At 43.4% G+C, this 25,377-nt stretch overlaps 2 protein-coding genes across 2 annotated transcripts in view; one reads left to right on the forward strand and one right to left on the reverse strand.

Annotated features, from left to right (window-relative positions):
* Nucleotides 1–7,611, reverse strand: part of LOC311589808 (speckle-type POZ protein-like) — a gene marked incomplete at both ends in the record, with an annotated part of 41,471 nt that extends 33,860 nt beyond the window's left edge. Inside the window, one exon of the mRNA XM_084768457.1 lies at nucleotides 6,917–7,611. Within this exon, the coding sequence (XP_084624583.1) occupies nucleotides 6,917–7,611 (695 nt within the window). The remainder of the gene's footprint in view (nucleotides 1–6,916) is intronic.
* LOC311590337 (speckle-type POZ protein-like) overlaps nucleotides 1–25,377 on the forward strand; it is a 399,822-nt gene that overhangs the window by 340,031 nt on the left and 34,414 nt on the right. The window lies entirely within an intron of this gene.

Genomic DNA, 25,377 nt, shown 5'->3' on the forward strand with positions numbered 1-25,377 from the left:
AAGTTGGTGAACACTTTTCCCAGTCTGTGGGCTGTCCTTTTGTTCTGTTGACAGTGTCCTTTGCTTTGTAGAAGTCTTTCAGTTTCATGAGGTCCCATTAATTAATTATTGGTTTTAGAGCCTGAGCTGTTGGTGGTCTGTTCAGGATGTTGTCTCCTGAGCCAACAAGCTCAAGGCTCCTCCCCAGCTTTTCTTGTAACAGATTAGTGGGTCTGGTTTTAGGTTGAGGTCTTTAATCCACTCAGATTTTTATTTTGTTCAGGGTAATAAATAGGAGTGTATTTGCATTTTTCTACACACAGATATCCAGGTGAACCAGGACCATTTGTTGAAGATGCTATCTAATTTTTTCCATGGTGTGAATTTGGCTTCTTTGTGAAAAATCAAGTGTCCCCAGGTGTGTGAATTAATTTCTGGGTCTTTTATTTGATTCCATTGATCCATCAGTCTTTTTCTATGCAGTACCATGCCATTTTTTATTACTGTTTCTCTACAGTACAGCTGGATATCAGGGATGGAGATATCTCCAGAAGGTTTTTTATTGTGTAGGATCATCTTAGCTATTCAGGGTTTTTTCCATATGAAGTTGAGAGCTGTTCTTTCAAGGTCTGTAAAGAATTGTGCTGGCATTTTGATGGGAATTACATTGAATCTGTAGAGTGCTTTTGGCAAGATGGCCATTTTCACTATGTTAATTCTACCTATCTATGAGTATGGGAGATCTTTCCATCTTCTGATATCTTCTTCAATTTCTTTCTTCAGAGACTTGAAGTTTTCGTCATACAAGGCTTTCACTTGTTTGCTTAGAGTTACTCTAAGATACTTTATGCATTTTGTGGTTATTGTGAAGAGTGTTGTTTCCCCAATTTTTTTCTGAGCCTGTTTTTCTTTTGTATAAAGGAGGGTTACTGGCTTGTTTGGTTTTTTTTCCAGTTAATTTTGTATCCAGCCTGTTTGCTAAAAATGTTTATCAGCTGTAGAAGTTCCTTTGTAGGCTTTCTACTGTTTCTGTTATTGTTGAGTTCCAGCTTTAGCCCATGGTGGTTTGGTAAGATGCAAGGACTATTTCCATCTTCTTGTATCTGTTGATGTTTCTTTGTGACCAAGTGTACAGTCAATTTTTGAGAAGGTTTTATGTGGTGCTGAGAATAAGGTATATCCTTTTGTGTATGGGTGAAATATTCTGTAGTTATCTTTCAGGTCCATTTGATTCATGACATCTATTAGGTTCAGAATTTCTCCATGTAGTTTCTGCCTTAATGATTTGTCTTTTGGGGAGAATAGGATGTTGAAGTGTCTCACTATTAATATGTTGGGTTTGGTGTGTAATGAAGCTTTAGTAATGTTTCTTTTATGAATATGGGTGATCCTGAATTGGGACATAGATGTTCAGGATTGAGATGCCATCTTGGTATATATTTCCTTTGATAAGTATGAAGTGTCCTTCCATATCTCTTTTGATTAGTTTTTGTTGAAAATCTATTTTGCTAGACAGTATAATGGTTACTCCAGCTTGTTTCTTGGGTCCATTTGCTTGAAATACCTTTTCCCAGACCTTTACTCTGAGGTAATGACTATCTTTATTGATGAGGTGTGTTTCTTGTGTGCAGCAAAATGGTGGGTCCAATTTTTGCATTCATTCTGTTAACCTGTGTCTTTGTATTGATGAGTTTTGGCCATTGGTGTTGAGAGATATTAATTACCAGTGGTTGTTAGTTCCCTAAGTTAACTTTTATTAACTTGTAGCTAACCACCTTAAGCAAAAATGAATATTGGTAACCCACCAAAAACACCCACCCCACCTACTGGGAATGGGGACATCGTGTTCTCTAAATTATTTATTGCTGTCTGAGGGCGGAAACAACTTTTGTTACCCTTTGAAAAAAACAGGATATTGGTCAAGTGCTGGAACAGCTAGCTGTATCTGTTTCTGCCCAGTCCTTTTGGGATTGATCCTTTTGGCTAGCCCTTTTGATTTAATATGCATGCAATTTCTTGAGGAAACAGTAGTGCCAGAGGCAGAGGTTTGGTCTTCATTATTGCTCTGTTGTTTCGCTCTGAAAATAAGCAAACTTTTGAAGTTATTAGTATAGCTATATCTGTACATATATAATTTGTCAAGGAAACGACAGTTGAGGTGCCTTGCTCGCTGTGCCAGAGGTCGTCCTTGAAGTTGAATCCACCAGGCTGCCTGCTTTGTCTTCATTACTGGCCTGATTTGTAGGTCTGAAAATAAGCAACTTTTGAAATTATTGGTATAGTTATATAAGCAAACTTTTGAAATTATTAGCTTGACCTGGCCATTTATAATTATTAGCATTATTCCCATGTAATTAAAAATCTTCATGTAACTAACATTAAATAATCATGGGGTTAAAAAAAAACCCAACACCATTTCTACAATTATAAAATGGCCATTGTAAAATTTATTAATCAACTTTTATTTACATTATGGTAAGTAAATGATCAACACCTGGAGTGCAGACGCAGGTGGATCAAAGGACTTTTATAGGTGTTTTTTGTGACAGAGCTGTGGTGATATTACACAGGTCTTTCCTGCTCTCTTCAAAATGTGTGAATTGTGTCAATACAGAATATGGATTTTTGTGCTGAAAATCTCACCATGAGGAAAGGCTCCCGGCTATACTGGATTTAAGAACATCCACTGAAATTCCCAGCCAGGTGATAAAAATTTTCCATAGGCTTAAATACATGCTCAAAAATCAGTCTTCTCTCCCCATGTCCCGCTTCCCAATTGAGAAACTTTGTGATCACAGCCACTAATTCCTGTTCCAGAGAACAACAGCTCCCATGTGAGAGGCTGCTCCAGCTCTCCAGGAGCATGCTCTTGTGAGCACAGGACTCACCATTAGGAGCACCTTTCTTGCAAGTGAGGGGCCCTGCAGTGATCACCTACAAACATTCAAATGGCAGATTTGAAGGAGGCTGCTCCAGTTACCAGGACCCTAAACCAGCCTGGGAGAGTGTCAGAAAAGGCACCACTTAGCCCCCTGCAAGAAGTCTAGCTGAGGAACCAAAGTCAGCGGGTGGAACCAACTGATAGATTTATGCTGCACTGTAGGGTGAGGAGCAGCACGGGAGCCAGAGTCACAGGAGGGCTGGGCTGGGAGCTGCTGAGCTGATTGAACCAGTGAAACTGTTTATGTGTCCCCCAGGCTTAGTGGAGCTCAGGAAGACATGATGAGCTGCAAAGAGATGAGAGAAAAGGCCCTTTTCTCATAAAGTGAATCCCAACGAAAGTTCATGCTTTTATGTCTTTTGTACAAAAAATGTTTCCTGCTGTTCACACGCAGCTGCTGCTCTGAAGAGGTCCAGGGTCAGGTCTCTGGGGCTGGATGCAGATGCCCTTCCAGTTCACTTTATCTCTTGGGTGGCAAAAGCTGATGGCTTAGGCAGCTGATCAGGATTGAAAGAGGGAAGAAGAAAAGGAGCCCAAGGTTTCTTCTCTAAGGACTGGCTGTACTGTGACTGAGGAGGAGAATTTAAGCTGACCACAGTTTTCCTATGGCAGAGGCTGTAAAAGTGGCTTCTGGCTAGAGACTTCAGGAGGGTCATAAAAGGAGGCTCTTTGATCTATAGATAGGGCTCTTGCTGGAGATCTCCAGTTAGCTAATGTAAACTTGGGCTTATTAGCCATAGAGAGCTGATGCCCTGAGTCGGCTAACTTATTTGTGAATATACAGGGAAATAAGAAATAAGAAAGAGATAGAAAACAAACCACTTACACACATACTTTCAAGAGAAAACGTGGATGAAGTCAGGCATCTTAACTTCAACTGAAGTTAAGCCTCCCAATTTTAGCACCGTTTATTGTAGATGACCATACTTATATGTCCGAGAAAAGGGCATTACCTCATAGTCTAAGAAAGGCAATTAATCATGAAAACAGATGAATTCTAAAATACAACAGGTTACATGTTTTGAATCTAAACATTTCTTATCTAAGTATTTATATCATAAGGTCACAGTGAGTTCAGAGTGACAAGGCCTGAAGGTTACAACAATGTAGGACTCACCAATTAGCGCTGACCTAACTATACATTATCCAGCTATCTCTTAGTTCATACTGAGTTCAGGACAATAATTTTTTCTGTCTTTCATTCTAAGAAACAGAATAAATTCAGACATCTCTAGGTAGCTTCATTCCTACTTAGGTTAATGGAAAGTTTAAACAAAAGCCTCTACTTATGGTGAAATACCAGGATTCAAGGTGCCATCTGGAGTGGAGGCTTATCTGCAGCCACAAATCTGCTTCAAGGCTATCCTTAGTGAGGCATCTGGAGGTCCACAAAGGTATTTATAATACCCATAAACTAACTTTACCATTTACAACTATTTGAATCAAACCAGGAACTTCATAATCAGGGATTAATTCATCTGAATAACAAACAGTGCATCTTCAACAAAATCCTATAGGAGTTTGTTCAATCAGAGGTGGTCAATACCCAGAAAGTACCAGTTCTCACCAATGCCAGATGTTTTCACTTTTTCATTTTTGAGACAGGATTTTCTGTGTAATCTTGGCTGTCCTGGACTCACTTTGTAGACCAAGCTGGCCTTAGACTCACAGTGATCCACCTGCCTCTGCTTCCCTGGTTGCTGGGATTAAAGGCCTGTGCCACCATGCCTGGCTCTAATGCAGGATTTTAGAGAGATGCAGCAATGCATAATTGACAGGGGGGTCAGAGGTTGGAAGCAATTCTGGGGTACATCACGATACAGACCTTGCAAATACTGGATCACCTGCAGAGACATCTCATGCCTACTGGACTACCCCAAATCAATGACTCCTGACAGCATGTCAAAGGCGGGAAGCAGTTTGTAGGTTCATCATGGTACAAGACCTTGCAAACACCGGATCACCTCCTACACAGCCCACATGCCTAGAGAGCCCCCTTAACATGGTGAACTTGATATTCTGCAGTCAACCCTTTTGTTTTAAGGCCTCATTATAAGCCCATAGATCTTGAATAAAATAGAGAATTAAGTATTTGACACCAGGAAAAAACCATGGAAGGAATGCTGAAGCCTTCCAACATTGACACATGACCTGATATGCTTAGGCCTTGCCAGCTAACACAGGAACAGCTGTTTTGACTTCCCTGGCTCACAGTTCAATACTCGCTCCTGAAAACAGAATACTGACAGATGTTAAATGTAAATTCTGTGCTAGGTAAACCATAATACCCTGCTATGTTTTTTTTTCATGGGAAAGCAAAAACCTGGACTATGCCCAGACCCTCTGCCCTGGTGAAGGAACTGGAAGATACCCAAGTTCTCCAACCCTATATCCCAGCTAATCATCTTAACATAAGTCAAAATATGGTGTCTAGCTACCTACCACACTATGCTTGGTATAGAACAGATTCTTGCCCTTTGGTTATGGTTTTCTCCATGAAAAACTCACTCTAAAAATGAGTGGGCATCTGTGTGTCCCTGACCATGATTAGTCGTGGAGGGTGCATGAATTAAACCATCTATATCTGACAGAGATGTGTGTCTGAGCGGGTTGTGCAGCTATTCTTAGATGAGAGGGCTGAGCTCCCAGGTCTGTGGTCCTGGGGAGTGCATGCTGACTCACAGTCTGCTGGGACACCAGGGTGTCAACAATTTCATTTTTCCTGTCTCCTAAATGCTAGAGTCACCAGGGTGTCTCTCATAGTTTCTATTCCAAAGTAATCTTCTCCATGCCACAAGGACACTTGCACAACGAGGTTCATAACAGTTTGGACCTATGTTTGTCTCGCCTACAAAAAAAATACAGGGCTCAAGATGGAGCAGAGATAGAGGGACTGGCCATCCATTGACGTCTAACCTGAGACCCATCCCATAAGGGACACCCAACTCCTGGCACTATTAATAAAACTATGCTAGGATTGCAGACAAGAGTCTAGTACAGTCATTCACAGCAGAGCAGAGCTGGATGGACTAAACTTGACATCTCTGGACATAAACACGATGGAAAAAACCACAAGAGATTTCATCATTTTTATTCAGTTTACATTACATTGTAAGGCTCTGTCTACAGAGATGTATGTGCCCATGCACTCCAGGAAGTGTCTCAGATCCCTGGATGTCCAGTCACAGATGGATGAAAACTCCTGTGTGTCCTGGAAACCGTCCAGGTTGCTTTTGCCACCTGAGTTATCTTTCCCCAGTCCCCACAAACTGAGTTATGGGGGGAGGGAAGGTTACTTTGTCTTTTTTCCTCTTAAGATTAAATGTAAATATTTGTTTTCTCCTCTGATCTGATCCTTTGGTCTTGTGTTTTACTCAGTGAAAGAAAAGAGTTCCCTCTCCCCAAAATAGCATATTAGGGCATTAGTTACAAGCACCTACGCTGACTCTCAGTCTCCAACTCAGGAGACAAACACGAAAAAAAGTACAGCAAAAAGGCAGATGTTAGGTACACCACACCTGACTCCAGGACTGCCCACATGGCAACCACTCCAACTTATTCCAGATGTTTGAAATCCTGAGCCACCAGGCTGTCTTTCCCCAGATCCACTGCAAATCCAGCAGCAATGCCTTGGTGTACCTGGAGGTCACTGGTCACAACACAGTCTACCCTTGAGGAAGACAAAGTTAGTCACAACTATCCAGGTTCTAGGATCTCTTCAGGCGTTTGAGAGGGGGCTCCAGCCAGGGACCCTGTGCAGAAGCCAGGGACTGGAATGCTTCAGCCAGCAAGTGGGGATGGGCTTCCACCATTTCCTTCCACCCTGAGGTCTCAGAGACCTCAGAAGCATGAACTGTAATGAAACCCAGGGCCTGCATTTTCAGCTCTTGTGCACTGTGGAGGTCAGCCAGGAAGAGAGTGTGAGCAGCATTGTCCACTGAGAGGTCCCTGCAGAGGGCATCCTCACACATGGCCTTCAACTGCTCCAGGCCATACCTGTCAGCAGCTGCCAGCACATCAGGGTCCAAGCTGTGGAGGTTTGTCGCCTTCCCCGTGTAAATGAATCCCATCATCTCCTTGAACACTTGAGGCTCCATGTCCTGGAACTCAATTCGGTGTTTTTGTTTCTCCTTCATGTCATGTTCAAACATGGCTCTGAAAACCGGAGAGCGAGCCCCTAAGATGGCCTTATGAGCCCGGAATTCATGACCAGCTACCAACAGGCTGTAGTCTGGGAAGCGAGAAGTCTCCCACAGCTCCCCTAGGTCAGCAGTCAATGTGCACCTTGGAACCTTTATCGCAGGTGTCCACTCCTCTTCAGAAATGCTATACATGTCTTGGACCATGGTCACATTGCAGAGCAGGGTGAGGTTGTTCTCAGGGAGAAGGTCTTCCGCCAGGGACAAAAGGAAATCTTGAAGGATGAACATTTTGCATCCCCCGTTGTCGCCAGAAAGGAACTTGAAGGCCTGTGGGCTACTCATTCCCAGAGTTTTGTCTCCTTCCACATTTATAATCCAAAACTGGAACTTTGCCCAAACTGGGGTCTTCAGACTCCTGAGCAACACCAGGTAAACTGACACGTAATCTTTGCTTTCTATGTCAATGCTTTTGGGGTGAACTCTCAAACACCATTTCAGGTTGTCATTGGCTCCTGATGAGAAAGTTCCACTGAAAATGGGGTCCGGCATTCCCTCCAGGCAAAAGGAGAAGTTGTGGATGGTCCACCTGTAGGAAATCTCCTGTATAGCAATATGTGTGTAGCCCCAGGTCTCGACTGCCTGGTCCCCAGACATTTCTACTGGAGACAGTTTGAGGTTCAATTTCTATCCAAGCGAAGAATTAAGATATGGTTTCTCTTCTTCCTGTAGGACATAAGAACAAAAGCTTTTCAGAATTTTCAAGTCTCACCACCACTCTGTTCCCCACTTCCTGAGACTGGAAAGTTGTGTCTCTGTAATTATCGACCCAGATTTTGTTATTATGTTCAGACAAGACCATCAGGGCCCCTAGTGACTCTTACATTACTCCATTTCTTTCTCTGTACTGAATTAGATAAATTGGGAACTAGTTTTGTCTATAATACTCAACTTTTTAAGTGTTTGGGAAATTTTTTTACATTCTTTTGAAAATATTTATGTATATTTAAATTTTTTTCACTTGATAACCCAATTGTAGCCTCCTCTCTCATTTCCTCCAGGCATCATCTTTGCCCCTCAATTTCCCTATCCAAGTCCTCAGAGAGGGGGAGCCCTTCTCCCCTACCAACTGACCCCAACCTATAGGTCTCCTCAGGTCTACCTACATCCTCTTCCTCTGCAGCATGGTAAAGCACCCGGCCACGGGAAAGTCACCTAAGTGCAGGCAACAGAGTCCATGGCAGGAACAGTCCCTGCTCTAATTATTATGGGCCCCATAGTGAGATGGAGATGCCCATAGGCTACCTCTGAGTGGGGTGCCTGGCTTTTCTCCATGCATGGTCCTTCTTTGGTGCACAGTAATCTGCAGGGACCATGGGCCGAGATTTCTTGACTCTGTTAGTCTTTAATAGAGATCCTGTCCCATATGGGTCCTTCTATTTCCAACTCCTCCGTAGCACTCCTTGCACTCTGCCCTACGTTGGGCTGTGAGACTGAGCTTCTGCTTTGATCTCCTGATGGATAGAGCCAGGGAAACAACGCTCTGCACAATAGCCACAAAAACCATAAAGAATCTTGATGCAACTGTAACCAAGGAACTAAATGTCTTGTATGAAAAAAAAAAAAAACCATCAAATCTCTGAAGAAAGAGACTGAAGAAATATGAGAAGATGGAAAGATCTTCCATGCTTGAAGATGGGTAGAATTAACCAAGAAACAATGGCCATCTTACCACAGCAACCCACATATTTAATGCAGTTCCCATTAAATGCCAACACAATTCTTTACAGCCCCTGAAAAACCAGCTCTCAACTTCATTTGGGAGAACAAAAATCCAGAATAGGTAAGACAATCCTGAACATGAAAACGTCTTCTGGAGGGACGGTTGTCCCTAATCTCAAGATGTACTATAGAGCAACAGTGATAAAAAGTGCATGGTACTGGCATAAACACAGACAGGGGGATCAAAGGAATCCAATCAAGGATCCAGAAATACACTCACACATGTAATGTTTGAGGAAGAAGGCAAACCATACAATAGAAAAAAGAAAGCACCTTCAATGAATTGTGCTGCTCTAGTGCGTGTCTATATGTCAAAAAAGCAAGCAGATATGTTCCATGATGTTGGATTCAATGTGATCCCTGAGATGGTGAACTAGAAAATCCTGTCTGAGATCCCATTTCAGTCCTTGAGATTGTGAACTGTTTATACTGCCTTTGATCCCATTGTGACCCCTGAGATTGTGAACTATAAAAACACAGGATTTAATAAAGTTAACCTTAGGTCAATGAGTAGAGCAAGCAAGCAGCTGACAGGGATCAAATGTAGGCAAGGCTTTGAGCAGAGTAAAAATTAAGATAGCTTTCAGGATAACAGGATCTTGGGATTTTAGCTGGAGCTCCTTGGCCTCTGGAAGGTTTTGGGCTTAGGTTTTAGGTATTTTCTTCCTGGGCAGTCAGCTGAGCTAATGAGACTTTGGGTCCTCTTCCATCAGGAGGTGAGCTGAGCTGGAAGGTTAGCTGACTGCTTTCTCTGCCTCTCTGAGCTAGCAGGTTTTTCACCACAGCATCTGTATCATGTGTCTTTATTGGTAAAATAAAGTGATCTTGGAATTTCACTGAAACCATCCTAGATCCATAGTTATTACAGCACAAAACTCAAGTGCCAGAGCACAAAAGACATTATCATAAAACAAGGAACACTAAATCTATTAAAAGAGATAGTGTGGAAGATCCTTGAACTCTTTGGCACAGGAGACAACTTCCTGAAGAAATACCAACAGCCCAGACTCTAAGAGCAACAATTAATAAGTGAGACATCATTAAATTGAAAAGTTCCTATGAGACAGAGGCCACTGCCAAAAAACAAAACTATAGCCTACTGTCTGAGAAAAGATCTTCACCAAGTCTACATCCAACAGAGGGCTAATATGCAGTCCATATAAAGAACCCAAGAAATTGAACACCAACAAACCAAATAATCCAATTAAAATATTGGGTACAGAGCTGAACAGAAACCTCTCAAGGAAAAAATATGAAATTTCTAAGAAACACTTAACGAAAGGCTCAACACCCATAGCCATCAGGAAAATACAATCAATACCTCTCAGGGATTCCATCTTACACCTTCAGAATGGCTAAGACCAAAAACTCAAGACAGAGCACATGCTGGTAAGGATGTGGAGAAAGAGGAACTCTCCTTCATTGCTAGTGAGAGTGCAAACGGGTAAAACCATTTTTGAAATCATTCTGGCACTTTCTCTGAAACTTGGGAAACAGCACTCCCTCCTTACCCAAGCATACCACTCCTGGGCATATACACCAAAGATGTTCTACCATACAACAGGGAAATTTTTTCTACAATGTTACTGGTAATGGCCAGAAATTGGACAATCCAGATTTCCCTCAACCAAAGAATGCATAGAGAAACTTTGGTCCATATTCACCATGGAATTCTATTTCAGCTATTAAAAACAAGGACATCATGAAAATTTCAGAGTAACAGAACTTAGAGAATGAAGGAAGCTAGATCAAGGGCATTGAGGAGAATGACTTACAGGCTGTAGTCAAGCTAATCCACTGACCGCTGGCTGTGCAGAGATGAAAAGAGGCCTGTCAGCTGTTCAGTCCAGGAGGCGATGTCTCTGCTGGTCTTCAGTATACACTGCAAACCTGCAGAAGCAGGCTGTAATGCCGGTGATGGACTGCACTTGCTAGCCAAGAGGGGCCAAGAGGGAAAAATCTCAAGCTTCCCTCTTTTATGCCTTTATATAGTCTTGCAGGGAAGGTGTGGCCTAATTAAAGGTGTGGTTGCCAGGCTCAAGACCTGGATTCAAAGGGTGTGGCTCCTTGTTTTGAGATATAGTGTCAACTTTGTGTCTTTGGACTTCCAAATCAGGATTCCATATGGATCTGCCTACTTGAAATGAAGCAAAATCGTTCTGACAGGCAGGTTGTCCATTATGGGGTTTGAGTTCATTCCAGATGGACTCAAGGTTTAGCAAGAAGGGCCATCCTATGTGTATCTTCTTCCTGTAGCTAAGTCCATACGTGAAGGGATTATGTGAATTTCTACAAGCTACTCTTTCCTCTTCTGATTGTGTTACAATTATCCCTGCCATGAGCTTGAAAATGGAATGAGTGTTTTACTCATCTGTCAGGGGTCTGACAGTCACAACAGGTGGGCAGGTGGAAGAGTTCACCTATGGTGTCTCACAAGCAGAGCCAGAGGCCTCTGAATGTACTGTCTTCTTCCAATGCAGACTCATGGTCCCTGCATGGGTCTATGCACCTTTATTTATGGTCTTTCCTCTCTGCCTCAGATAATCATCCTTGGAATAACTATGCCATCCCCATGTATGCAATAAGTGTGATATTCTAAGTAGCTTGGTTGGCTGAGGCTGAAGAGACCATGATAAAAACTGTCAGACTCCATTTTGTTAGAAACATCCTTAAACCATCCCAAAGACCACAAACCCTGGAAAAATTTCTTGCTGGAGGGTCAAACTGATCTACACTGAGCTGCAGTCTATTTGTACTTTTATTATGTTTGATTCAATGATGTCATAACTGCCCCTTTGCCATCTACATACTCTATTACACTTTTCATGTACACTAAACACTGCCATGCACACTTTCAAGACCATCCAGATCTGTTTGTCAGCAAAATACCTTGAGTCTGAGCTGACCCCCATGGTTTACCATCCTCAGCACTCTATAAGCTAATTGTGGTTTTCTTCCTTTACATATGCAATACAAATTTGCCTCAAGGATCATTGAGATCCTGGACTGGCCCCTGCCTGAGCTCTGCCCCAGACACCCTGTGGGGGAATTCACTGCCCCACTCCTCACAGCTGCTGAGGGTCCCACAGATCTTACCATTCCAAACCATCCCCTTCTACATGACTGCTAGCAGTGGGAGTAGGACATCTCTGATTCTTCTGGCTGCTCTTGAGGCCCTCTGCCTACTCCTGTGTTACCTCACCCAGCCCTGGTGTGATGGGTTAAGCCTACTTTTAGTGCATTTTGTCATGCTGCGGTCAGTTGGTATCCCTGGGAGGCATACGTTCTTTGGAAGAAAAGTAGGAACAGTAGGTTTAGAGGAGAGGGGAAGTAGAAGGGGCAGAATCTGGAGAAGCATAGAGAAGGGAGGCTGCAATCTGGGTGTACTGCTTGAGAGAATAATAAAGAAAAAGAAAAAGTAAGTTACCTCACACAAAAAGAACCACGCCAGACTGCTTTAGCACAGAATTCGCCAAGACTTCCAAAGAACAGGTAGCACCAATACTCCTCAAATATTTCCACTAAATAGCAACAGAAGGGCCATTGCCCAATCTGTTCATGACACCATAGTTACCCTCATACCGAAACTACATAAAGACCCAACAAAGAAAGGGAATTACGGACCAATTTCCTTTATGAAAAATTATTCAGAAGAACTCAATAAAATACTCAAAATCCAAACCCTAAATCACATCAAAGCTCATCCACCATGTTCGCTTAGGCCTCATGGCAATGATGCAAGATGGTTCAACATGCAAAAATCAATTGATTCTACTGTATAATCAGATTCAAAAATGAAAGCACACGATCACCTCATTCGATGTAGAAAAGGCCTTTGACAAAATCCAACACCATTCATGAGAAACATCCTGGATATCTTAGAGACACAACAACTGAGCATAATAAAGGCAGGATCCTGCAAGCCCACGGCCAGCATCAACCTACATGGGGAGACACTCAAACCAACTCCACTAAAATCAGAAACAAGAGAAGGTTGTCGACTCTCTCTCTACCAATAGAATACAGTACTTGACGTCTTCGAAAGAGCAATGAGACAACTGAAGGACATAAAGGGCACACAGATTGGAAAGAAGAAGTCAAAATATTCTTCTTTGCAGATGATATGACGGTAGACGTGTGAACCTAAAAATTCCACCTGGGATCTTCTACAGCTAATAATCACTTTCATCAAGTACCTGGATACCAAAGTACTCACAAAAGTCAGCAGAGCTTCCATATAAAAATGACAAACAGAATTAGAAAGAAATCCAGAAACCCACCTTTCACAATACTCTCAAGGAATATAAATTTCTTGAGCTAACTTTAGCCAAGCAATCAAAGGACTATAAGATAAAAATTCAAGTCTTTGAAGAAGGAAGTTGAAGAAGATATAAGAAGATGGAAATATCCCCAGTGCTCACAGATCAGGAGGATTAACCTAGTAAAAATGACCACCTTACTAAAAACAATCTACACACTGGATGCAATCCCCACCAAAATGGCACCACAACTCTTCACAGATCTTCAAAGACAGTTCTCAATTTCATATGGAAACCCAACAAAACACAACAACAACAACAACAACAACAAAAATGATAGCTAAAACAATCCTGAGCAATAAAACAACTCTGGGATTTCTCCTCATATCTGATTTCAAGTTGTCTTATAGGGTTACAGTAATGAAAACTGTATGGTATTGGCCTAAAGCAGACATATTGATCAATGGAATGGAATTGAAGACTGAGACATAAACCTAAATACGTAGCTATGGACATCTGATTTTTCATAAATAGGCTAGAAATACATACTGGAAAAAGAGACAGAATATTTCACAAATGGTGCCAATTTAACTTGCCTTCCTTTTTTAACGTACTGGAAAAAGGACAGAATATTTCACCAACGGTGCCATCTAACTTGTCTTCTTCCTCCTGAGCCTCCTGAGCATAGAGGTAAAAAACAACAACAACAACAACAACAAAACAAACACCAAAACAACAACAATAACAAAAATAAAAAACATATAACAAAAAACAACAACAAAAAACCTTAAGCCTTAGTCATAATTGGAGGGTTCTGCAGCAGGGAGGTAGAAATGCTCCAGCCCGGGGAAAGTGTGTAGGGGATGTGTGCACACTGCAGGGGTCTGCTCCTCTGCTTCCATTGGTTCATGCTGCAATGCTTCAAACAGCAGGACATTTACACAGTGTGTGTGTGTGTGTGTGTGTGTGTGTGAGAGAGAGAGAGAGAGAGAGAGAGAGAGAGAGAGAGAGAGAGAGAGAGAGAGAGAGAGAGAACACAAAACAATCAAGGCTTGGAGTGGAAAAAAGAGAAATAGGAAAGGGGAATCTTTTTTTCATTTCTCTGACTGCTTACAGTATTCGCAGAGGTCCCAAATACTATTAGAACCTAAAATACCATTTTGAACTGATTATCTGATGGGAATTCTGGCCAAGTTCAATCACAAAAGTGAATAAATTTAGGGCCCATCAGTGTTCTTTAAACAAGTCCCAACTGTTTGATTTAACAATGAAGACTCAGGAGCCAGATGCTGGGGTGAAAGCCTGCAAGCTCAGAGAGGCAGAGAAAGCACCCAGCTGACCTTCCTACTCAACTCATGTCCCAGAGGAAAAAGCCAAAAGCTAAAAGTCAAAATCCCCCAAAGCTCTTCTTCAGCACTCTGTCTTAAATACTCCTTAACTCAGTGCCCCTCCTTTCTGTTTGATCCCTGTCAGCTGGTTTGCTGCTCCACCTCTTGACCTAGGGTTAACTTGACTTAATCCTGTTACAGAAAGCAATTGGAGCCAGGCATGGTGGTGCAAGCCTTTTGTTTTGTTTTAGTTTTGTTTGTTTGTTTTTGAGACAGGGTTTCTCTGTGTATCCCTGGCTGTCCTGGACTCACTTTGTAGAGCAGGCTGGCCTCAAACTCACAGCAAACTGCCTGCCTCTGCCTCCCTAGTACTGGGATTAAAGGCTTGCACCACAAAGCCTGGTTTGCCACATGCCTTTAATCCCAGCACTTGGGAGGCAGAGGCAGGCAGATCACTGTGAGTTTGAGGCTAGCCTAGTCTACAAAGTGCCAGGACAGCCAAGGCCACACAGAAAAACCATGTCTCAAAAAACAAAAAACATCAACCAAAACAAAACAAAAAACCCAGGAGGACCTAGAAAAGCTGTGATAGTACAGGCAGCTCTGGAGGGAGGGCAGGAGAAGAGGAGGTGAAATAAACCCACCCACTTGTGCCCATGGAGACTGCAGAATTGCATCTCCAAAGGTGAGGGGATGAGGTCAGGTGAAGAAGGCTGGCCATGAACTTAAAGAGCATTGGTGCACGTACCTCTGCCTCAAAGAGTGGTGTCTGAGGCTCAAAAGTCACTTCCTGGGATTCAGAGAAACATTTACACCCACCAAAGCAGAAACTTATCTGGCTGCCACGGGTGAAGAAGCAGGTGATAAGCAGTTGGTGAGCCAGAAGGGGAGTGTGTGGGTGGTGGACTGGAGGTGAGGTATAGGGTCCCAGGGCAGCTCAGACCCCAAGGAGGAGCACAGGAACCTGGAGAGCCTGCCTGAGTCATAGGACCGAAGTGTCTTGTGCCTCAGCTGGGCTGGGGTATTTGGAGCTTGGATTTAGAGCAACAGAAGAGAGGAAGATGACAAGCAGCTTTCTTGGCAGGTTTGACCTGTGGGTTATCATGGAGCGATTGCGTTTGAGGCTGGAATACAGCCATGAGTGGAAAAGAGGGGGGTCAAAGAGGATTGTCTGTGGGATCCACAGGCGATGTAGACAGGGGGTGGAGGAAGGAGGGCTGCACATGGTGTTCTGTCACAGCTATGGGGGTGAGACTGGGGGACTGGATTGGCACGGAAGGGGGGAGCGATGAGAACCTTCAGTTGCCTCACCTGTTTCCCTGCCCTGCTCTGCTGCCCTGTTCCTACTGAAGGCCTGCCATGTTGGGGCTGGGATGATGGGGGGTGTTGGGGTAAGGAAGACTGTGGGAGAAGATCTGTGTGACCCATTGGAGGGGGGTGCCAATGGGGTCAGACAGGAAAGAAAGACCAGAGAAGAGTTTCTGCTACAGAGCTGGGACTGAGAATGGGGAAATTTGAAGTGGGGGAGCAAAGGATGGTACATGGATCTGCTTTTGGACTTCTTGTTACCCTGGAAAGAGTGGCCCTTGGCTTAGCATGGGGCCCTGTCCTGGGCTGGTGGAGATGGCAAAGAAAGAGCAGAGGGGAGTTAGAAGGGAAGATGTGCGGTATCCATAGCAGATGGGAACAGTGGGCAAAAGAGGCTCCCACAGGAGGTCTGCTGCAGAGGTGGGCATGACACTGTGGCACTGGGTCTGTGAAGAGTGGGGAAGGTCTGCAGCAGTCTGCCTGGTTTCCTGGAAGACATGGCATGGATCCATGTTTCTCAACACTTTCCGGGGGCGTCTATTGACCCTTTCAAAGAGGTAGAATATCAGAAATCCTGCATATCAAGGGTTTCCGTTATGAGCCATAGCAGTAACCATATGTTGGAGATGCCAATAGGCTACCTCTGAGTGGGGTGCCTGGCTTCTCTCCATGCATGGTCCATCTTTGGTGCACAGGAATCTTCAGGGACTATGGGCCGAGATTTCTTGACTCTGTTAGTCTTATATAGAGATCCTGTCCCATATGAGTGCTTCTATCCCCAACTCCTCCGTAGCACTCCTTGCACTCTGCCCTACGTTGGGCTGTGAGACTGAGCTTCTGCTTTGATCTCCTGATGGGTACAGCCAGGAAAACAACGCTCTGCACAATAGCCACAAAAACCGTAAAGAATCTTGATGTAACTGTAACCAAGGAACTAAATGTCTTGTATGAAAAAAAACCCATAAATCTCTGAAGAAAGAGACTGAAGAAGATATGCGAAGGTGGTAAGATCATCCATGGTTGAGGATACGTAGGATTAACCAAGAAACAATGGCCATCTTACCAGAGCAACCCACATATTTAATGCAGTTCCCATTAAATGCCAACACAATTCTTTACAGCTCCTGAAAAAACAGCTCTCAATTTCATTTGGGACAACAAAAATCCAGAATAGCTAAGACAATCCTGAACATGAAAACGTCTTCTGGAGGGATTGTTGTCCCTGATCTCAAGATGTACTATAGAGCAACACTGATAAGAAGTGCATGGTACTGGCATAAACACAGACAAGTGGATCAATGGAATCCAAACAAAGATCCAGAAATACACTCACACATGTAATTTTTGAGGAAGAAGGCAAACCATACAATAGAAAAAAGAAAGCACCTTCAATGAATTGTGCTGCTCTAGTGCGTGTCTACATGTCAAAAAATGCAAACAGATATGTTCCATGATGTTGGATTCAATGTGATCCCTGAGATGGTGAACTAGAAAATCCTGTCTGAGATCCCATTTTGGTCCTTGAGATTGTGAACTGTTTATACTGCCTTTGACCCCATTTTGACCCCTGAGATTGTGAACTATAAAAACACAGGATTTAATAAAGTGAACCCTAGGTCAATGGGTAGAGCAAGCAAGCAGCTGACAGGGATTAAATGTAGGCGAGGCTTTGAGTAGAGGAACAATTAAGATAACTTTCAGCATAACAGGATCTTGGGAATTTAGCTGGAGCCCCTTGGCCTCTGGAAGCTTTTGGACTTGGGTTTTTAGGTATTTTCTTCCTGGGCATTCAGCTGAGCTAATGAGACTTTGGGACCTTTTCCATCAGGAGGTGAGCTGAGCAGGAAGGTCAGCTGACTGCTTTCTCTGCCTCTCTGAGCTAGCAGGTTTTTCACCACAGCATCTGTCTCCTGTGTCTTTATTGGTAAATTAGAGTGATCTGGGAATTTCAATGAAAACATCCTAGGTACATATTTATTACAATGCGCAAAACTCAAGTCCAAGAGGACAAAAGACATTAACATAAAACGAGGAACACTAAATCTATTAGAAGAGATGGTGTGGAAGATCCTTGAACTCTTTGGCACAGGAGACAACTTCCTGAAGAGACATCAACAGCTCAGACTCTAAGATCAACAATTAATAAGTGAGACATCATTAAATTGAAAAGTTCCTATGAGACAGAGACCACTGCCCCCCCCAAAAAAACTATAGCCTACTGTCTGAGAAAAGATCTTTACATACTCTACATCCAACCGAGGGCTAATATGCAGTCCATATAAGGAACTCAAGAAATTAAACACCAACAAAGCAAATAATCCCAGTAAAATATTGGGTAAAGGGCTGAAGGGAAAACTCTGCAGGAAAAAATATAAAATTTCTAAGAAGCACTTAATGAAAGGCTCAATATACATAGCCATCAGGAAAATACAATCAATACCACTCAGGGATTTTATCTTACACCTCTCAGAATGGCTAAGACCAAAAACTCAAGACAGAGCACATGCCCATAAGGATGTGGAGAAACCGGAACACTCTTTCATTGCTAGTAAGAGTGCAAACTGGTACAACCATTTTTGAAATCATTCTGGCAATTTCTATGAAACTTGGGAAACAGCACTCCCTCAATACCCAAGCATACCACTCCTGGGCTTATACACCAAAGATGCTCTACCATACAACAAGGACATTTGTTCTACACTGTTATTTGTAACGGCCAGAAATTGGACAATCCAGATGTCCCTCAACCAAAGAATCCATAGAGAAACTGTGGTCCATCTACACCATGGAATTCTATTTCAGCTATCAAAAACAAGGACATCATGAAAATTTCAGAGTAACAGAACTTAGAGAATGAAGGAAGCTAGATCAAGGGCATTAAGGAGAATGACTTACAGGCTGCAGTCAAGCTAATCCACTGACCGCTAGCTGTGCACAGAGATTCCAGAGGCCCGTAAGCTGTTCAGTCCAGGAGGCGTTGTCTCTGCTGGTCTTCAGTATACAATGCAATTCAGCAGAAGCAGGCAGTAATGCCGGTGATGGACTGCACTTGCTAGCTAAGTGGGGCCAAGAGTCAAAAATCCCATGCTACCCTCTTCCATGCCCTTACATAGTCTTGCAGGGAAGGTGTGGCCTAATTAAAAGTGTGGTTGCCAGGCTCAAGACCTGATTAAAAGGGTGTGGCTCCCTGTTTTGAGATCTAGTGTCAACTTTGTGTTGTTGGACCTCCAAATCAGGACTCCATATGGATCTGCCTACTTGAACTGAAGCCAAATCTTTCCCACAGGCAGACCCTCCATTCTGGGGTTTGAGCTCATTCCAGATAGACTCAAGGTTTAGCAAGAAGGGCCATCCCATGGGTATCTTCTTCCTGGAGCACAGACTACCCATCAGTCTACCTCATGTAACTCGGATGTCCTAAGGGCCCAGCTTGAGTGTAGTTCCACTTTTGGATCACATGTCCCTAAGCAGAGAAATGCCCAGGACTGAGAAGCAGAACTGTCTTCAGGTTCCTGCAGGGCAACACCTGGGATTTCAAAATGTACATCCAAAGACATCTCCTCTTGTCCAAGGCAGAACGCCTTCTCCCTGAGGACCACCTCACCCTCCTGTGCGTGGTGGATATGGCTCAAGACTCTCACATCATTTCTGGAGAGAACATGACATCTACAACCAAGGTTCCAAGGTGCACATTGACAGATGACCTAGGGGAGCTGTGGGAGACTTCCTGCTTCACACACTACAGACTGTTGGTAGATGGCCAGGAATTCATGTCTCACAAGGCCATCTTAGCCACCTGTTTTCCTCACAGAGTCCTCTCCTGGAGCCTCCTCTCAAGCACCTGAAGCAATCTCAGCACCTACTTAGCTGTGACCTACATCTTTCTTCTAAAAGCAACCACTATTGTTGTTACCAGTCACTCCCAGGTAGACCAGAGCATTGCTGCTGCAATTCCAGTGAGTCTGGGGAAAGTCCGCCTGGTGGCTCTGATTTTCACACATCTGGAAAAAAGTGCAATGATCTCCAAGTGGGCAGCCCTGGAGCCTGGTATGCTCTACCTAACATGTGCCTTCTTGCTGAAATTGTTTCATTTTTGTCTCATAGGTTGGAAATTGAGAGTCAACTTAGATGCTTCCAACAAACACAGCCCAACCGGGCTTCTTTGGGGAAACCTGTCATGATTGGACTGAGCAGAACACCCAAGCAGGGGCTCAGAGCTTCTGCTTCAGCTGTGATGGAGTATTCTAGGCCTACCATGATAGGTAAGCTGGGCTATACTGCAGACACAAAGCCCTGGCTGTTATGTACTGTGTTGTAGGGTGTGTGTGTGTGTGTGTGTGTGTGTGTGTGTGTGTGTGTGTGTGTGTGTGTGTGTGTGTGTGTGTACTTGGACCAAATAAATTCAGCCATCATTTTTCTTGAACAATCAGAGCTGGTCAATACCCAGAAAATACCAGTTCTCATCAATGCCAGATGTGTCTACTTTTTCATTTTTGAGACAGGGTTTTCTGTGTAATCTTGGCTGTCCTGGACTCACTTTGTAGACCAAGCTGGCCTTAGACTCACAGTGATCCACCTGCCTCTGCTTCCCTGGGTGCTGGGATTAAAGGCATGCGCCACCATGCCTGGCTCTAATGCAGGATTTTAGAGAGATGCAGCAATGCATAATTGACAGAGGGGTCAGAGTTTGGAAGCAATTCTGGGGTGCATCATGACACAGACCTTGCAAATACTGGATCACCTCCAGAGACCTCTCATGCCTACTGGACTTCCCCAAATCAATGGCTCCTGACAGCATGTCAGAGGCAGGAAGCAGTTTGCGGGTTCATCATGGTACAAGACCTTGCAAACACCAGATCACCTCCTACCCAGCCCACATGCCTAGAGAGCCCCCTTAACATGGTGAACTTGGCATTCTGCAGTCAACCCTTTTGTTTTAAGGACTCACTATAAACCCATAGATCTTGAATAAAATATAGAAGTAAGTATTTGACACCAGGAAAAAACCAAGGAAGGAATGCTGAAGCCTTCCAACATTGACACATGCCCTGATATGCTTAGCCCTTGCCAGCTAACACAGGAATAGCTGTTTTGACTTCCCTGGCTCACAGTTCAATACTTGCTCTTAAAAATAGAATATTCAAAGATGTTAAATGTAAATTCTGCGCTAGGTAAACCATAATACCCTGCTATGTTCTTTTTTTCATGAGAAAGTAAAAACCTGGACTATGCCCAGACCCTCTGGCCTGGAGAGGGAACTGGAAGATACCCAGGTTCCCCAACCCTATATCTCAGATAATGAGCTTAACAGTAAGGGAAAATAGGGTGTCTAGCTACCTACCACAATATGCCTGGGATAGAATTGAATCTTGCCCTATGGTTATGGTTTTCTCCATGAAAAATTCACTCTGAAAATGAGTGGGCATCTGTGTGTCCCTGATCATGATCAGTGTTGGAGGTGCATGAATTAAACCACCTATATCTGACAGAGATGTGTGTCTGAGCGGGTTGTGCAGCTATTCTTAGATGAGAAGGCTGAGCTCCCAGATGTATGGTCCTGGGGAGTGCATGCTGACTCACAGGCTACTGGGAAACCACGGAGTCACCAATTTCATTTTCCCTGTTTCCTAAATGCTAGAGTCACCAGGGTGTCTCTCATAGTTTCTATTCCAAAGTAATCTTCTCCATGCCACAAGGACACTTGCACAACTAGGTTCATAACAGTTTGGACCTATATTTGTCTCCTCTACAAAAAAATGTGGGGCTCGAGATGGAGCAGAGATGGAGGGACTGGCCATTCATTGACTTCTAACCTGAGACCCATCCCATAAGGGACACCCAACCCCCAGCCCTATTAATAAAACTATGCTAGGATGGCAGACAAGAGTCTAGTAGAGTCATTCACAGCAGAGCAGAGCTGGATGGACTAAACGTGCTGTCGCTGAACATTAACAGGATGGAAAACCACAGGAGATTTCATCATTTTTATTCAGTTCACATTACATTGTAAGGCTCTGTCTACAGAGATGTATATGCCCATGCACTCCAGGAAGTGTCTCAGATCCCCTGGATGTCCAGTCACAGATGGATGAAAACTCCTGTGGTCCTGGAAACAGTCCAGGTTGATTTTGCCACCTGAGTTATCTCCCCAGTCCCCACAAACTGAGTTATGGGCGGAGGGAAAGGTTGGTTTATCTTTTTCTCCCCTTAAGATTAAATGTAAATATTTGTTTTCTCCTCTGACCTGATCCTTTGGTATTATGTTTTTCCAGTTGAAAGAAAAAAGTTCCCTCTCCCCAAAATATCATTTTGGGGCATAAGTTGCAAGCACCTACGCTGACTCTCACTCTCCTACTCAGGAGACAAACACGAAAAAAGTACAGCAAGGAGGCAGATGTTAGGTAGACCACACCTGACTCCAGGATTGCCCACATGGCAACCACTCCAACTTATTCCAGATGTTTGAAATCCTGAGCCACCAGGCTGTCTTTCCCCAGATCCACTGTAAATGCAGCAGCAATGCCTTGGTGTACCTGGAGGTCACTGGTCACAGCACAGTCTGACCTTGTGGAAGACAAGGTTAGTCACAACAATCCAGGTGCAAAGATTGCTTCAGTCGTTTGAGAGGGGGCTCCAGCCAGGGACCCTGTGCAAAAGCCAGGGAATGGAATGCTTCAGCCAGCAAGTTTTTAGGTATTTTCTTCCTGGGCAGACAGCTGAGCTAATGAGACTTCGGGACCTTTTCCATCAGGAGGGGAGCTGAGCAGGGAGGTCAGCTGGGTGCTTTCTCTGCCTCTCTGAGCTAGCAGGTTTTTCACCACAGCATATGTCTCCTGTGTCTTTAGTGGAAAAATAAAGTGATCTGGGATTTTCAGTGAGAACATCCTAGATCCATATTTATTACAATGCACAAAACTCAAGTCCAAGAGGAACACTAAATCTATTAGAGGAGATAGTGTGGAGGATCCTTGAACCCTTTGGCACAGGAGACAACTTCCTGAAGAGACACCAACAGCTCAGACTCTAAGATCAACAATTAATAAGTGAGACATCATTAAATTGAGAAGTTCCTATGAAACAGAGGCCACTGCCAAAAAACAAAACTACGGCCTACTGTCTGAGAAAAGATCTTCACCAACTCAACATCCAACAGAGGGCTAATATGCAGTCTAGATAAGGAACTCAAGAAATTAAACACCAACAAAGCAAATAATCCCATTAAAATATTGGGTACAGACCTGAACAGAAACCTCTCAAGGAAGAAGTGTATAATTTCTAAGAAGCACTTAAGGAAAGGCTCAACATCTATAGCCATCAGGAAAATACAATCAATACCTCTCAGGGATTCCATCTTACACCTTCAGAATGGCTAAGACCAAAAACTCAACACAGCGCACATGCTGGTAAGGATGTGGAGAAAGGGGAACACTCCTTCATTGCTAGTGAGAGTGCAAACGGGTTCAACCATTTTGGAAATCATTCTGGCACTTTCTATGAAACTTGGGAACAGCACTCCCTCAATACCCAAGCATACCACTCCTGGGCATATACACCAAAGATGCTCTACCATACAACAAGGACATTTGTTCTACAGTGTTATTGGTAATGGCCAGAAATTGGACAATCCAGATGTCCCTCAACCAAAGAATGCAGAGAGAAACTGTGGTCCATCTACGCCATGGAATTCTATTTCAGCTGTCAAAAACAAGGACATCATGAAAATTTCAGAGTAACAGAACATAGAGAATGAAGGAAGCTAGATCAAGGGCATTAAGGAGAATGACTTACAGGCTGCAGTCAAGCTAATCCACTGACCGTTGGCTGTGCACAGAGATGCCAAGAGGCCTGTCAGCTGTTCAGTCCAGGAGGTGATGTCTCTGCTGGTCTTCAGTATACACTGTAAACCTGCAGAAGCAGGCAGTAATGCCGGTGATGGACTGCACTTGCTAGCCAAGAGGGGCCAAGTGGCAAAAATCTCAACCTTCCTTCTTCCATGCCTTTATATAGTCTTGCAGGGAAGGTGTGGCCTAATTAAAGGTGTGGTTGCCAGGCTCAAGACCTGGATTAAAAGGGTGTGGCTCCCTGTTTTGAGATCTAGTGTCAACTTTGTGTTGTTGGACCTCCAAATCAGGATTCCATATGGATCTGCCTACTTGAACTGAAGCCAAATCTTTCTCACAGGTAGGACCTCCATTCTGGGGTTTGAGTTCACTCCAGATGGACTCAAGGTTTAGCAAGAAGGGCCATCCCATGTGTATCTTCTTCCTGTAGCTAAAGGTCCATAAGTGAAGGGATGGTGTGAATTCCACACAGTTACTATCCTTTTGTGATTGTGTTACATTTATCCCTGCCATGTTCCTCCCATTTCTATTTTGTCGAGTACTTTCAAGAGCATCGGAGCTAGCTCTTTTTTGAAGTTCTGGTAGAATTCTGCAATGAAACCATCTGACCCTGGGCTTCTGTTTGGTTGGGAGACTTTTGATGACTGCTTCTCCATATGTAGGAGAAATAGGACTATGTCATTTCTCTACCTGATCTTGGTTCAACATTAGAAAGCAGAATCTATCAAGAAAAGTGTCCATATGTAACAAGAATAAATTAATAAAATATTTTTAAAAAAAAAAGAAAAGTGTCCATATCTTCTAGATTTTCACATTCTGTGTCATATGGGCTTCTGTGGTAAGACCTAATGATTTTTTTTATTTCTCCAGTGTCTGTTTGTATGTCTCCCTTTTTGTTTCTGGTTTTGTTGATTTGGATAGTGTTCCTCTGCCTTTAAGTTAGTTTGGCTAAGGTTTTGTCTATCTTGGTGATTTCTTAAAGACCAGCTCTTGATGTTGTTGATTCTTTGACATGTTCTCTTTCTTTCCAATGTATTGACTTCAGCCCTGAGTTTAATTATTTCCAGCCATCTACTCCTCCTGGGTGGTCCTGCTTCTTTCCCCCCCCCTAGGGCTTCCACATGTGTCATTAAGTTGCCCGTTTGAGATTTTTCCAATCTCTTTGTGAAGGCACTTAGTGCTATGAATTTCCCTCTAAGCACTGCTTTCAATGTGTCCCACATGTTTGTGTATGGTTTACCTTTGCTTTCACTGAATTTTAGGAAGTCCCTAATTTCTTTCTTCATTTCTTCTCTGACCCAGCTGTCGTTGAGTAGAGAGTTGTTCAGTTTCCAAGTAGTGTAGGATTTTTGTTACTTCTCTTGTTGTTGTTGAGGTCCAGCTTTAGTCCATGGTAGTCTGATAGGATACAAAGTATTATTTCAATTTTCTTGTGTCTGGTGTGGCTCACTTTGTGACATACTATATAGTGAATTTTTGGAGAAGTTTCCATGAGCTGCTGAGAAGAAGATGTAATCATTGGTGTTTCGGTGAATTATATATATATATCTCTTAGGTCCATTTGATTCACGACATCGGCTACTTTCATTATCTCTTGGTTTAGCTCCTGTTTCCTAGACCCTACCGTTTGGTTAGAGGGAGATATTGAAGCCTCTCACTTTTAATGTGTGGTGATCAATGCATAGTTTAAGCTTTATTGCTGTATCTTTTCCAATTATGGGTGCCCTTTTATTTGGAGCATAGCTGTTCAGAATTGCCCTGTGTCTTGGTTGAATTTTCCTCTGATGAGTCTGAAGCGTC

The sequence above is a fragment of the Acomys minous genome, assembly GCF_964271855.1.
Source record: "Acomys minous genome assembly, chromosome: 19".
In the NCBI taxonomy this organism is placed as follows: Eukaryota; Metazoa; Chordata; class Mammalia; order Rodentia; family Muridae; genus Acomys; species Acomys minous.